The sequence below is a fragment of the Musca autumnalis genome, unplaced genomic scaffold (genome assembly GCF_047663935.1).
Source record: "Musca autumnalis isolate F117 unplaced genomic scaffold, ASM4766393v1 scaffold_4, whole genome shotgun sequence".
Lineage (NCBI taxonomy): Eukaryota > Metazoa > Arthropoda > Insecta > Diptera > Muscidae > Musca > Musca autumnalis.
In genome coordinates this window covers 126,309,932-126,324,776 of record NW_027411977.1, presented here as the reverse complement: position 1 = coordinate 126,324,776, position 14,845 = coordinate 126,309,932, and the positions used below count along the sequence as shown (strand labels likewise).

Here is a 14,845-nt window from a genome sequence, read left to right as displayed (position 1 = left end):
CGAATGAGTGGACAAATATAGTCCATATTCAAACCTAATATACATATGGCACAGGTATTAGGATGTGTAAAGTATGGACCAAATCGGTCACTCCATTCAAGAGTTATCGTGCGCACAATTTTTCTGAACATTTTTGAACTTTGGTGGGGGAGTTACCTGAAGGTGTGGACCGATATAACTTATCTTCGAATTTATACTATGTTTGGACAAAATATTACGAAGGCCAAATCTTGAACCGAGTCTGCAGATCCAGATGAAATTTGTACCGTCGTATGGGGGGCGGTGAATACAAGTTGTTACAACAAAAATCAAAGTGATACGAGAACAGGTCCTAAACTGAACTTTTCCGAACTTTTGTGTGGGAGGTACCCGAAGGAGTGGCCCGATTGAGTCCATATTAAAATTGTCAAAAAGCAATTTTGAAAAACAGAAGAAACATATTTGTGAAGAAATAAAAAGCATTTTAATTTCATTCGTTTTTAGAGGAAAATTTGAAGATTCCGGTTGCAGATTGAAGGCTGATTGAATGCTTTGCTACACATTTATCAAGCACACACGTACAGAAGGAGTTATCGGCTGGACAAGCCAATTTGATAGTCCCGCTTTAGGAACACTGACAACCATGGAAAAGGTGACAAGAATTGAAATGTTTTTCTATTTTGACAATTGTTGCTTTGAAAAATATTAAAAAAAAAATATTAAAAATATTTTTCCAAAAAAGCGGATACATATGTACATACATTTTGAAATAAAAATGATGGCAGGACTTGCAGATGAGTTGAGAGCATCCATTGACAAGTTACGTAGTGAAACTTGTTTACGTAATTCAATAGATCTCAAAGACTTTATATTTGGATGGACTGAATTGAAGGTATGTATGTATACAAATCTGTAAGAGTTATTGGTAATACTGATATGAATCTATAGGCCAAATGCAAACAGTTGGATCTTGAAGACACTTATCAGGTGTATTTGCGAACAATTTTTCGGAGTTATTTAAAATCATTTATGAAAATTCATATCCTCGTAGCTGCGGTGCATAGTTTAGCTGTTACGATTGGAGATCAGGTAAGTCAGACGTTTCGCACGTTTCGTTTCGTTTTCGCATACTATGGTAAGTGCTATCATTTCTGTCACTTGGTGTTGGGTGTTGCTTTTCGTGTGATCCAATAGATGGTCTTTTACCACTATATTTTTTATCGAAACATCAGTAATATATTCTATTTCCATGTATGGGCATGATATTCACCACCTATGACAGATTTGATGCTAAGATGCAACTTATTTCCCATCTTGATCACGCTTTTATTAGGTGTAAAGTATACATGTTTGGGTATAGCCCTTGACAAAATTTTTTGCCGAGAAATCTGTAATTTGACATTTTAGGTTCCCACTAGCCAAAATTTTTCCACCAAAAATTGTGAACATTGGTCAATGTTTTTGGCAAAGACCTTGAGAATTGTAGCTTAATTTTTGACCGCAAATTTATTCGACCAACTGTACCACTCGATTAAAAAATAGATACATTTTAGATACATGAAAATGTGCAATATCGGTCCACGTTTTGATGTAGCCCCCATAAACCGGTGCCTCCCGATTTTCGGTATTGTGAATGTTTTAGCCACACTATATTACCAAAATGGCTGAAGTTGAAATTTAGTCTTCTTTGGGTCTACAAAACTTTCTCCCCGAAATTTGTAAGCATAGTTCCACGTGTCTATATAGACCCCATAGAAAGGTCCATCCCGATTTTCGATATTTTGAAGGTTTTAGCCACATTATCTTATCAATATGGCTGAAATGTGGTATTTAGTCTTCCTTGGGGCTACAAAACCTGTCCCCAGAAATTTCAGTCAGTATTGGTTTACTTGTTGATATAGCCCCTATATATATCAGTAGGGGTTCGGAATAGACGGGTAAGGAAATGGATATGGGTTTACTATGAGTATTTCGATCTGTTTTTGGACTTGATAGTAAACAGGTAGGGAGGGTCTACATGCAACTTCCAGCTATGCATGTCATAAACCAGCTATGGTGGAAATAACTCTTTCTTTCTATTTTTTACGGGACTATGGGTATTTACTTTTCTTTTTGTTCGATTTTCAACTACCTGTCTTTTGTCTTCTTTCGTAATTTAATGCACGCAATAAAAAAAAATTAAAACTGATAGTTCGCGAAAAATTAGTTGTTGATCATTGGCAAGATCCCACCCCAACCCACGAGCAATAAGGCCGGTGAATATTCGTGTAGCCTATTGATCCAACTTAGACAACATCCTTTGGAATCACTTTAGCTCAATTGAACCGATGCTCGCTACAGTTTTTGGCTTCTATGTACTTCGAAATGAAAATGTGTGCGCATGAAATATTTGGTCTGTTCCTGTACTGCAAGAATCTACTAATTTTTACTATTTTTTTCGATAACATAAAGAAAAAATTTTTATCGTAGTAAAAAATTTTAGATTCTTGCAGGTTTTGGAAAAGCGCATATGTTATTGTAGTAAAAAATAGTAACTTCTTGCAGGTTCTGGAACAAAGCAATTATTTCCTTTGATTTTGCTTCAAAACAAAAAAAAAAAAAATGAAAAACACACCCGATTTCGTGATGGTGATGAAGATGATGTAAAGATCTGAAGATAATGCTGTGGTAAAATTATGATGAGTTGAAGATGTGGGGTTCGTGATGTAATCATATGATGATGAGGTTGATGAAGTAGAGGAATATATATGTAAAGTTGATTAGGTAAAGATGACTATCAGTTAGAGTGTTAGGAGTTGTTGCTTGATGATTTTATGATGAAGAAGTATATGCATCCCGATGAGGTTTATGGTTATTGCTCGTTGGGATTAGACACGAAGATGAGTTCAGTGCCAGATTGTAGCAGCATCGTTTGCCAATTGCTTTACTGGAAATAGATATAAGAGAATTATGTTAGGTATGGACCCTTGCCAAACCAGGATAGATGCTTGGCAAAGTTGAGTAGGACAATGACATCTATGTATGTTAGATAGACAGGTCAGAATATCTATATCTACCCCGTATTCGGTGTCTTCTTGTTTGCAACAATGGACAGCTGCAATGTAATTGTACGACAGTCTCTATCTCCTCTGCATTTTCACATAGCCTACAGAAGACAATGCCACTGCCATCCATTTCGAAGTTGGGGATCTCACTCTGTAGTGACCCGTTATAAGTCTCATCGCGATTTTCATCCCTAACTCATCATGTGAGAGGATGGAGGTCGTTTGGATATCTTGCAAACAGGTTCCTTGAGAGTCAGTTGATGCTTTCCTCAATAAGCATGAGGAGTAACAAACTATGTCTGTTTAGGCTGTCAGCTTTGATGTGCCCTCTTGCTGAAGATCTCACGAAGTTTGCCTATGTAGTAGCACATTGGTGGCCAGACAACTGCCAAGTCGATGAGTCACTTCGAGCTAGTTCCTGAGCTACCCTTCCTCATTTCCCATCATATTACTATGGCTCGAAACCGAACATAGCTTTACGATATCACGTATGTCATGCAGATCATTCCTGGAATCAAGCACAGCTTAATAGTTAATGATCTATGACTTGAGAGCTTTGAGGGCCGCTTGAATATCGACATTTATAACCACCGGTCCTATAAGACTACCTTCAAGCCTTTTCCAGTTAGCAAGACCAACAAGCCCGATTCGAAAACGCTGTACCTATCGTCAAGCTTGTATGAGTGTTTAATTAGTGGGTTCTTGCAGTAGACGCCGCACAGTGTTGCCGCTTTCATACAAAAGTGGACAAAAATAGAAGGAGTTGACCTAGGTTGATGAATTTTTGCACAAGTACTTATAAGGGCATAGGAATGAAAAATTTCAACTTGTGTCCATATCGGTTCAGATTTGGATATAGTCCCCATATATATCTTTCCCCGATTTTGCTATAACTCTGTCAATTTTGATCGAATAGCCTTCAAAATTAATATGTGATAGTTTCTTAGGCTCCTTAGAAGCTCTATCGATTTTCACAAAAATCGGTTCAGATTTGGATATAGCCCCCATATATACATATTTTTCCCCATTTTGCTATAACTCGGTCTGTTTTAATCGAATAGCCTTCCAATTTTATATGTGATGTTTTCTTAGACCCCTGAGTAATTTCACCGATTTTCGTTAATATCGGTTCTGATTTGGATATAGCTCCCATATATACATATCTTTCACCGATTTTGCTATAAATCGCTCAATTTTTGATGAATAGCCTTCAAATTTAACATGGGATGTTTCCTCAGGCCACTGTTCAGTTTTACCGATTTTGATTTGATTTCGCAAAAATTGGGACAGATTTGGATATAACCTCCATATATATCTTTCACCGATTTTGTTCTAAATCGCTCAATTTTTGAAAAATAGCCTTCAAATTTAACACAGGATTTTTTCTTAAGCCCTTTTTCAATTTCACCGAAAATCGGGTAAAGATATATATGGGGGCTATATCCAAATATGAACCGATATGGACCAAAGTTAAAATTTCTCATTCCTATGCCATCATATGTCATTAAAGAGCTATAACTTCGTTATGGATGTACATATCGACAAAATTCTTTCAGATTCGATGTATCGGATGTGTTTACTGTAAGAAGAAAACATAAACATATGTAAAAGCTAACATCACATTTTTTGATTTTTGTTTACGCGGAAACACTGTGCGCCGGCGGAAACACTGTGCGCCGTTTTTGAACCGTCTTTGTATATTGCCAGACCGTCCAAAGGAGAAATGACCTCAGCCCATGCGTCCCTACTTGTAAAGATAACCAATAAAGAGTCAAACTTAAAGGAAGTGGCATGTAATCGCTTAGTTTTAAGATGCTCTCTTCCTTGAGAATCAGGGGATGCTTTCCTCAATAAGGTTGAGGAGTAACAAACTATGTCTGTTTAAGCTGTCGTTAATGTGGTCCAGTCCCAGAGTATCGTCCCCTCGCTTAGTGACTGTTCGCTTCTGGCGGCAACATTGGATGATTCGTTGTCAGTGTCCATATTTGTGATGGTCAGGGCTAAAGAGGTTGATGCACTTGTGGGAGGGAAGACTAAGGGTGCCAAGGCCTCCACACCTACATAAGCCGAAGGTGTATTTTAGGGTTTTGGAAGGTTTTTTTTTATTAAAAGTTTGTATATATTAGGGTTATGACTTTTTTACAACCCCTATATGATATTTAGATGAGTTTTTATTGGTTAAAATCTTAATTATAAAGTGATTCGATGAAAACAGCTTCCACATAAAATGCTTTTAAAGTTTTTATTTTTCAGAACTTTAGATTTTTTTTGAAGTCACTGTAAGCAAATATTTAACTGAAAACAGGGTATATGGGTGACAAAACCGTTTGCTTTTCTCACTAATTTTATCATCGTTTTATAACATATATATCAATTTATATTATATAACTTTATTTAATAAAAATTAAAAGTGGTTTGTGCGGGACCTTTCTTAAAGTTGAAATGGAATAAAAGTTATTTTAGCCATTATTGGACAAAACCATTCGTTCGTTCAACAAGAAATCATTTTTTGAGATTTTGTTTTCATTTCATAGAATTTTTTCAAAACAATTTTTTTTTCAAAATGGTTTATGTGGAACTTTTTTTTATAATAAAATTGTATGAATGTAATTTTAGGCATTAACAGGCAACAGTTCATTCATTCTCACTACAAAGAAATAGATATATGATGGATAGTTGGCGTTACGGAAGAGATTAATATTTTCATAAACAAAAGGAAAATAATTGTTCCATTTTCCACTTCAATACAACCCAGCAACAAAAATCTTTACTAAATAATGGGTTTTTATAGTAGATTTTGGTAGTCGTAACTACTTACAAAACCCCTTACTAACCCATTATTTTAACAAGGGCATGTCGCACGGAATATCTAGTTATTCTGTGGTCGCTAGAAGTTGAAAATAAGTTAAAAACTTATTTTTAGAACAGTTGAGGTGGAATTTGTTTTCAATTTCAACACACTTCATATTTTTATTATACCCTCCACCATACTATGGGGTATATATTAAGTTTGTCATTCCATTTGTAACAACTCGAAATAATAATTTTAGACCCTATATATTTTCTTGATCAGCATCCGATTTTATATCGATATCTAGCGTCCGAACGGATTGAAGTAGGTGGATGAAATTTTGGTAAAATCCCTGGTAAAATCTATGTTGGTCCACGTTTTGGTATAGCCCCCATATAAAGCCCCATATGCGTCATTTTAAGATACTTTGCATATATTAGTCCCATTTGACTACAGAATCGGTTGTAATTTTGTATTTTGTGTCTTCAGAGGCTAAAAAATATTTCTACCAAAAAAATTTATATAGGTCCACATTTTGATAGTCCCATAGGATGGTATCTCCCGATTTTCGGTATTTTGAGGGTTTTAACTATGTATATTATCCTAGCAAATGGCAGAAATTTGGTATTTTGTCCTCCCTTGGGTTACAAAACATTCCCCCAGAAATTTATCGGCGTCGGTCCTCGTTTTGATATAGCCCCCATAGAACGGACGGTAAATCCCGATGTTCGCTATTTCGAAGGTTTTAGCTTCATTATAACACCGAATTTGCTGAAATTTGTTATCTAGTGTTAGCTGGGGGTGCAAAACTTTCAACCTGAAATTTGTCGGTATAGGTCCAAGTCTTCATATAGGCCCTTAGAACAGTAGCCCCCGGTTTTCTGTATTTTGAAGGTTGTGCCCTCAATATCCCACCGAAATGGCTGAAATTTGGTACTTAGTCTTCGTTGAAGGTATAAAACTTTCCACCTGAAATTTGTCGGTATAGGTCAACGCCTTCATATAGCCCCCTGAGAACGGTACCTCCCGATTTTCGGTATTGTGAAGGTTGTGGTCTATATATACCAACGAAATGGCTGAAATTTGGTAATTTAGTCTTCGTTGGGGATATAAAACTTTCCACTTTAAAATTGTTGGTATATGTCCATGCCTTTATATAGCCCCCATAGAACAGTATCTCCCGATTTTCTCTGCTTTGAAGGTTGTGGCCTCAATATCCCGCCGAAATGGCTGAAATTTGGTATTTAGTCTTCGTTGAAAGTTGGTAAAACTTTCCACCTGAAATTTGTCGGTATAGGTCCACGCCCATGATCGGTACCTCCCGATTTTCGGTATTTTGAAGGTTGTGGTCTATATATCCCACCAAAATGGCTGAAATTTGGTAGAAGATTAAACCTGGGGGTTTTTAACTTTCTACCTGAAATTTGTCGGTATAGGTCGACGCACAGTGGGGTGAGATCCCAAAAAAACGGAGATTAATTCAGGAAAGCATTTGGTGGTCTAATGTCAATATTTTTGGAATGTTTACGCCTCAATCAATATAACGGAACACAGTTTTGGTACATATTAAGGGATTGGAGATTTATTTTCGAAGCCCTGATAAAAAGTGTTTTTACGGTTTTGTCTGCATTACTTATTTGATTAGGCTAAAATCTTCTAATATTTTCAATTATTGGTTAAACTAATATTTGACAATGAATTATAAAGTTAGATCAATCTTTTAATGTAGTTGCCATATAAGGGAATCTCCGGATTTTAAGTATTCACGGTGCGCCTTAACTAATTTTAAATGGAAGGTGCTTACACCTGGGAAGTTTTTGCAGATTCTGAAACTAGAATGCTCATAGATGAGAAATATCAAGAAACAAAAAAAAAAAAAAAATCGCCGGAGGGATTTTTAAATAAATCGCTATTTAAGTTCACATTTTTAGGGATTCTTTAGGGTTTCGCGATTTTGCTTGGAAACCGCAAGTCATATTAAAATGGGACTAAAGAAAATGTTGAAGCCGTGAAAATTCCCCACAAGATTGTTCTTTATGATATTTTCGTAGGTTTTACCGTTTTTGAGATATAGAAGTTCAAATTGAGACAATGCACTGACTGTATCGCCTCCTTATAAAACAATGTCATTACTGCAATTTCCCAAAATAAACTTATATATCTTGAAAATGGTACAACCTAGGAAAAAATAAATCATCCAATCTTGTAGAGAATTTTCACAGCTTCAACATTTTTTAGTCCCATTTTGATATGACCTGCGGTTTCCAAGCAAAATCTTGAAGACTTAAGATAAAAACCTAAAAACTTGAACTGAACATATATATCTCAAAAATGGTACAACCTACGAAAAAACCTAAAGGTCAGTCTTGTAGAGAATTTTCACAGCTATAACATTTTCCTTAGACTTATTTCGATACGACTTGCGTGAAAACCTAAAAAAACCCTAAAATTGTGAATTTTGATCGCGATTTATTTAAAAATCCCTCCGGCGATTTTTATTTGTTTTTTATTTTTCTTATCTATGAACATTGCTGTTTCAGAATTCGCGAAATCTTCCCATGTGTATGCGGTTTTCATCAAAATTTAGCATGAGCATGACATTGTTTTATAAGGAGGCGACACAATCAGTGCATTGTCTCAATTTGAACTTCTATATCTCAAAAACGGTAAAACCTTCGAAAATATTATTAAGGTCAATCTTGTGGAGAATTTTCACAGATACAACATTTTCTTTAGTCCCATTTACATAGGACTCGCGGTTTCCAAGCAAAAATCGTGAAAACCTAAAGAACCCCTAAAAATGTGAACTTAAATCGCGATTTATTTGAAAATCCCTCCGGCGATTTTTTTGTTTCTTGATATTTCTCATCTATGAGCATTATAATTTCAGAATCTGCAAAAACGTCCAAGGTGTAAACACATTTTTCAGTATATTTTTCTGCAAATTAGGATTTATAATTCTGAGTGCCTAAGAATTCATCGTTGTAAAATTTTTCAATATAGGTCAATGTTTTCGTATAGCCCCCATGTAAAGGTACAGTCAAATGTTGGGTTTTTTTTAACATTTTAGCTATATATTGAAACTAAAGTTGCTTAAATTGTAAATCGTGCATTTTGAAGGGAATAAAATTATTTTTACAAAACATCGTCCCCATATTGCAAACAAATATATGTTTGAATCCCAACATAATTTGTTTGTGTCCAAACAAATATATGTTTGCAACATTTTGTAACATATCTCAATTTAATATGTTTGGGTACCAATGTATTTTTTTTTTTTGTTAGAACATATTTTTTTCGAAGAGAATAACAACAGGGCTCTCGCAGCTGCGGAATGCTGGTTTATAATAAAGAGCTGTGTGCATGGTGTAATGCGTAAAACAACCAACATAGCAAGCGAAGAGTAAAATAAAGAAAATGGTATTAATTATGTTGGTCTTTTTTCATCAGTGTTCTAGAGAACATCGTTGAGTAAAGGCGGTAAAGAGAGTGAATAAACCAGTGTTTTGTCTTTTCTTAAAGAAATTGTGCTGTTTAGTAAATTAATTGTCCAATACATTATATAATTGAATCAAAAAGGTGAATGGAAATATTTTATTGGACAAGAAAGAAATCGCATTTAATATTGGTAATTACATCAATATATTTATTTTCATATACATATATACATACATATGTATATTTGAAATATGGATGTACCTCTTTATTACATTATATAATCATTTGATTCCAGATGTCGATTTCCCGCTGATGATTTCAACTTTGAAGAAATTGTGTTTTATTTCACAACTAAGAAGAAGCGTTCAACGATGTCTCTATATATTTTTTTTCTTTTTAAAAGTGCAACTTTTTATGATTTATTTCATTCAGTTTTTCTTTTATTAAAGTGTGTTATGTATTTGACCTAAACATATGTTATGTTTGGGATTGCTTGCAAACAAATATATGTTTGCTGCAAAATATGTTTGAGACATATGTTAGAGAGGCAATTTTTTTCTGTGTGCAGGAGCAGTCAAATTTGACATATTTTGAAGATCTTACCCATTCCTTTAGCAGAATTTTTACAAATTTTGGAATAGATATCGTAAAAATTATGTTTAAACAGTTTATTATAGTGGTACCCTATTAAGTATACAGCAAAATATATTTCTTAGTGTGTGAAAAGTATATTCAGTGGGTCTATGTCAGTGTCGCCCACTATATTTCCATCAATACTAAAACATGTGCGTATGCATGGGTGAAAAAAACAACAACCACATGATGTTCATTGTTTTTTATGTACACTTACACTGTACGTGAGAGAGAGAAGCAAATGCAAAAACAACTCAGTGGGCGCCCTCACTATAGGAAGAAGCAAAGAAGCGCGACCCTGGTCTATGTACATAAAAAGGACTACTTTCTGAAAAGAAATTATCGTAAATTTCCAAGAACAATATCACCTTGACGATCCATTATTGCCGGTCGTACGTAGATTAAAAACAAATAACACAACGCTAAACAACAAATACAATATAAAAATAACAAACATAGCTCCAATAACGAGTACAAAATATATTATATTCAAAATTTCCAGATTTTTAATGAATGACTATTTTCACAATTTCTTCAATAAAAAATAGCGGCAAAAACGGCACAAGTTTTGAGTTGATTTCGGAAGACAACACTCTGGACTAAAATACAAAATTATTACTATTGCGCTACTTTTTCTCATAGCCTGTATACTTTTCCAAAATAGGGAAAATATGGATACATTTCAAATTAATTTTGAATATGTCTCTAAACTACTTTTGCTATAATTATCATAGACTAATAAAAAGATAGACGAAGGAATGCTCTCACCGAGTATGTTCGAATTGAGTATGCTTACAGAGGTACTCAAAATAAAATGCCAAAAAATACAAGTTAATAAATATTTTGTTTTGGCAAAAGGCTACATGGGGTTAGTTTTTGATGGGAACAATATCCTCAGACAAAAATATCCATGAAAATATTGCCATTTTCCCCAAAAAACGTCTTCGAACTTTTTTGAGTTTTCTTGTTTGAGTAGGTTTACGGCGCAAAATTGAGTATTCCTTCGTCTATCTTTTTATTAGTCTACTAGGGGACCCGGCGAACTTCGTCTCGCAGTTTGTTAGGTACAGAACTTTATGGCTTACTATACTATACTCACCTTGTTCAATGGCAAATATTTCTTTGTTTTGAACTGTTTAGGACGATCTTTGAAGCAGATGCACGTTAGACAATTGTACTTTCGACAATTGTCAGTTTGACGAAGAGATAAGGTACTGAGAGGCAAAGTGTTTCTGTTTTCCTCGACTCTCTCTTCTATAAACTGACAATAGCCGCGAAAAAAATTAGGTAAATCGAAATCGGGACTAAGATATATATTTAAGCAAATAACACGTTTTGTGATGTAAATAAAAATATTTGGTAGAGCAGTTGAAGCAAAAAAAATATCATAACGCCCTACTCGTTTCATAATCGATCGTTTTCTGCAATTCTTGTTTCCACCACTGAACTCGATATTTCACTAAAGCAATTGAATATGAATTTGAATTTAATGCTGAATATAGTGCTTATTTAAATTTGCGTTTTAATCAATTAACCCATTTTAACCTATTTACCCATTTTGATCCGATCGTTATCAGGTAACCACCTTCGTCTGTTTTTATACCCTCCACCATAGTATGGAGGGTATATTTAGTTTGTTTTTCCGTTTGTAACACATCGAACTAATCATTTGCACATATATTCTTGATCAGGATAAAATTCTAAGACGATATAGCCATGACCGTCTGTCTGTGTGTCCGTCTGTTGTAATCACTGTAGCGTTCGCAATAATTGAGCTTGAGCGCTATATTTTTGCACCCGAGTGTCTTTATTTCCATAGGCAGGGCAAGTTCGAAGATGGGTTATATCGGAACACTTTTTGGTATAGCCCCCATATAACGCTACTTCCCGATTTTCGGTATTTTGGGGATTTTACCTACATTTTTTGACCGAACTACCTGTAATTTCACGTTTAAGGTTCCCAGTGTTCACAAAACATCTCCACCAAAAATCATCAGCATAGGTCCATGTTTTGGCCTCCATATAACGGTACCTCCCGATTATCGGTATTTTGAGGATATTAGCTAAAATTTTTAACCGAACTACCTGTAATTTGACAGTTGAGATTCCTAGTAATCACAAAACATCTCCACCAAAAACTGTCAACATAAGTACATGTTTTGGTAGAGCCCCTATATAACGGTACCTCCCGATTTTCTGTATTTTTAATTACATTTCTTGACCGAACTATCTGTAATTTCAGGTTTGGGGTTCCCAGTGGTTCCCAAAGAATATCCACTAAAAACAGTCAAGGTCCATGTTTTGGTATAGCCCCCATATAGCGGTACCTCCTGATTTTTGGTATTTTGAGTACTTTAGCTTAACTTTTTGATCGAACTACCTGTAATTTGACCGTTGAAGTTTCTAGTAATCACAAAATATCTCCACCAAAAACTGTCAACATAGGTCCATGTTTAGGTATAGCCCCCTATATAACTGTACCTCCCGATTTTCACTTTGATATAGCCCCATATAAGGTTCCTTACCGATTGAATAATTATACCCTCAGCCTTTAGGCTAAAGAGGGTATTTACACTTTGATACGGCCAAAAATGTGCCTCATCGAAATAATGGTTTTAGACCCCAAGTATGTTTGTACGATATCCGTTTCAGACAATTTTGAGTGGATCTAGCAATGTCCGTCTGTCTGTCTGTCTGTCTGTCTGTCCGTCCGTCTGTCTGTCTGTCTGGCTGGCTGGTGCGCACGATAACTCTCGAACGGATCAATCGATTCGGTTCAAATTTTGGGTATCGAAATGTTTTGTCCAGATTTGATTTAAGTTCGAAGATGGGCCATATCGGTCCACTCCTTCAGGTACCTCCCCCACAAAAGTTCAAAAATGTTCGGAAAAATTGTCCGCACGATAACTCTTGAAGGGAGTAACCGAATTAGTCCATACTTTGCACATCGTGACATTTTTTACCAGACATAGATGAGGTTCCAATATGGACACTATTGGTTCACTCTTTCGGGTACCTCCCACATGAAATTTTGATTAAGTGCAGTTTAAGGCCTGCTCTCGAATCGCTTTGATTTTTGTTGCAGCCACTTGTATTCACTACCCCCATTACGACGATATAATTTTTTTCAGGAGCAAGTCCATATATCCTCAGAAATCAGCACGAAAACTGCAAACAACCCATATAATACCATGTGTCGTAGTTGGAGTGCACGATAACTCTCGAACGGATCAACATATTTGGTTAAAATTTTGGGTCTTTCAATATTTTGTCCAAACTTAGTTTAAATTTGAAGATAGACCATATCGGTCCACTCCTTCCGGTACCTCCCCCACAAAGGTTCAAAATTGTTCGCCAAGATTGTGGGCATGATAACTCTAGGAGGGAATAACCGAATTGAGCCAAACTTTGCTATTGGTAATATTACTTTCAGGCATAGATCGAGTTCTAATATGGACTATATCGGTCCACTCATTTGAGTACCTCCCACACAAAGTTTGGAAAAAGTATAGTTTAACAACTCCTCTCTGATCTTATTAATTTGGGACGCAGTAGGTTGCACTTGCGACCCCTGTTACGACGTTGTATTTTTTTTTTCGTGGGAAAGTCCATACTTCCTGAGATAATGACCCAAAAAGGTCCAGAAAATCCTACAGATTTGTATTAGGTCCGAATATGTACTACATCGGATCACTCATATGGGTACACCCTACCCAAAGTTTGGAAAAAATGAACTCGTCTTGGATCATTCTGAATTTTGTTGCAACATGTAGTTTTTTGCGGCCCTTTCCATCCTGGAAAATTTTCCCAACAGTACGTGGCTGAGGGTATATCTCTGTCGGCTCAGCTGACTGATACTTTCTTACTTGTTTTTTTATGTTTTTTACCTTATTTAGGTATCAGAGGTCACAAAATATCTTCGTCTAAAATTGTGGACAGGAAAGAATATAATTATTCCGTTTTAGTTCAGAATATTTTATGGTGGAGGGTATAAAAACGCTTTTTTACTTATTTTTTCTGACTTCTCTATTTAATGTGATCTCCCGAATTCTACTTGTACTCCAAATTCGGTATTAGATGCAATGGCTCTGGTAACATGGACAGAGCTATTCTATTAGTTGCCGTTCTTTGTGAGTTTCGGATGCTTGAAGTCTTGTCACACTAACACGTGACTGTTGTCGATTACTTGGTCACCCTATATTTAATTTCGACGTAAATAACATAGTCAAATTAATATCACGATTAATAAGTATTTACCTACTTATGTCGGCGATAAAGAATATTTGTCAGATAATTCGACCAAAAAAACTCCAGTACCTCCGATTTCTTGTTTTTTTCCAATTTTGAATATCATCCTTTTTTCAAATGACATACATACAGTGTACCAACAGTACCAATGTGCATATGTATGTTTGTATGTATTTATTTGGCCGTTTGTAATTGCCTTTTTTGTATAATGAGAGAATCTAAACAGTATCAAAATATATCTGGTACAGCTTAAATATTATACCGCATACATCTTAAGTTTATCTTTCGAAGATGTTTTTACCTACGGTTTAAAAGTATACATATATGCCACAACTTCACTTCCAATGAAATTACCTCGGAGCTCTTAAAGTTTCAATTAACCCACCAATTTTGTGGATTTGTACCTTTTTCCTCAAAACTGTGGAAACCACTTTAGTCTTTTCAATCAGTATCTGAACGAAACCACCACTAATCTTTACAAACTCTAAACTAAGCCCTTTTAACCATTTTTCGCTGTTAATTTCCTAAAAAGACGCTTGAAAATAAATGAAAATTGTGAATAAAAAATTCTATACAACTTTCAAAAATTGACAAAGGCGTACAATGGACCCTCACAGTAGGTGCAAATACAATTTTCGCCAAAAACTGTCCAAATAAGTGCCAAGATTTACTCCAAACGCGAAGCTCGATAGAAATTTGTGGAAAAATTGAC

At 35.3% G+C, this 14,845-nt stretch overlaps 1 protein-coding gene across 1 annotated transcript in view; it reads left to right on the top strand.

Annotated features, from left to right (window-relative positions):
• Positions 1–514: 514 nt before the first annotated feature.
• The window catches only part of LOC141403641 (adenylyl cyclase X E-like), a 56,103-nt gene continuing 41,772 nt past the window's right edge, over positions 515–14,845 (top strand). The window contains exons 1-3 of the mRNA XM_073986372.1: positions 515–631; positions 722–871; positions 928–1,068. Coding sequence (XP_073842473.1) covers positions 527–631; positions 722–871; positions 928–1,068 — 396 coding nt within the window. The 5' untranslated portion in view covers positions 515–526. The remainder of the gene's footprint in view (positions 632–721; positions 872–927; positions 1,069–14,845) is intronic.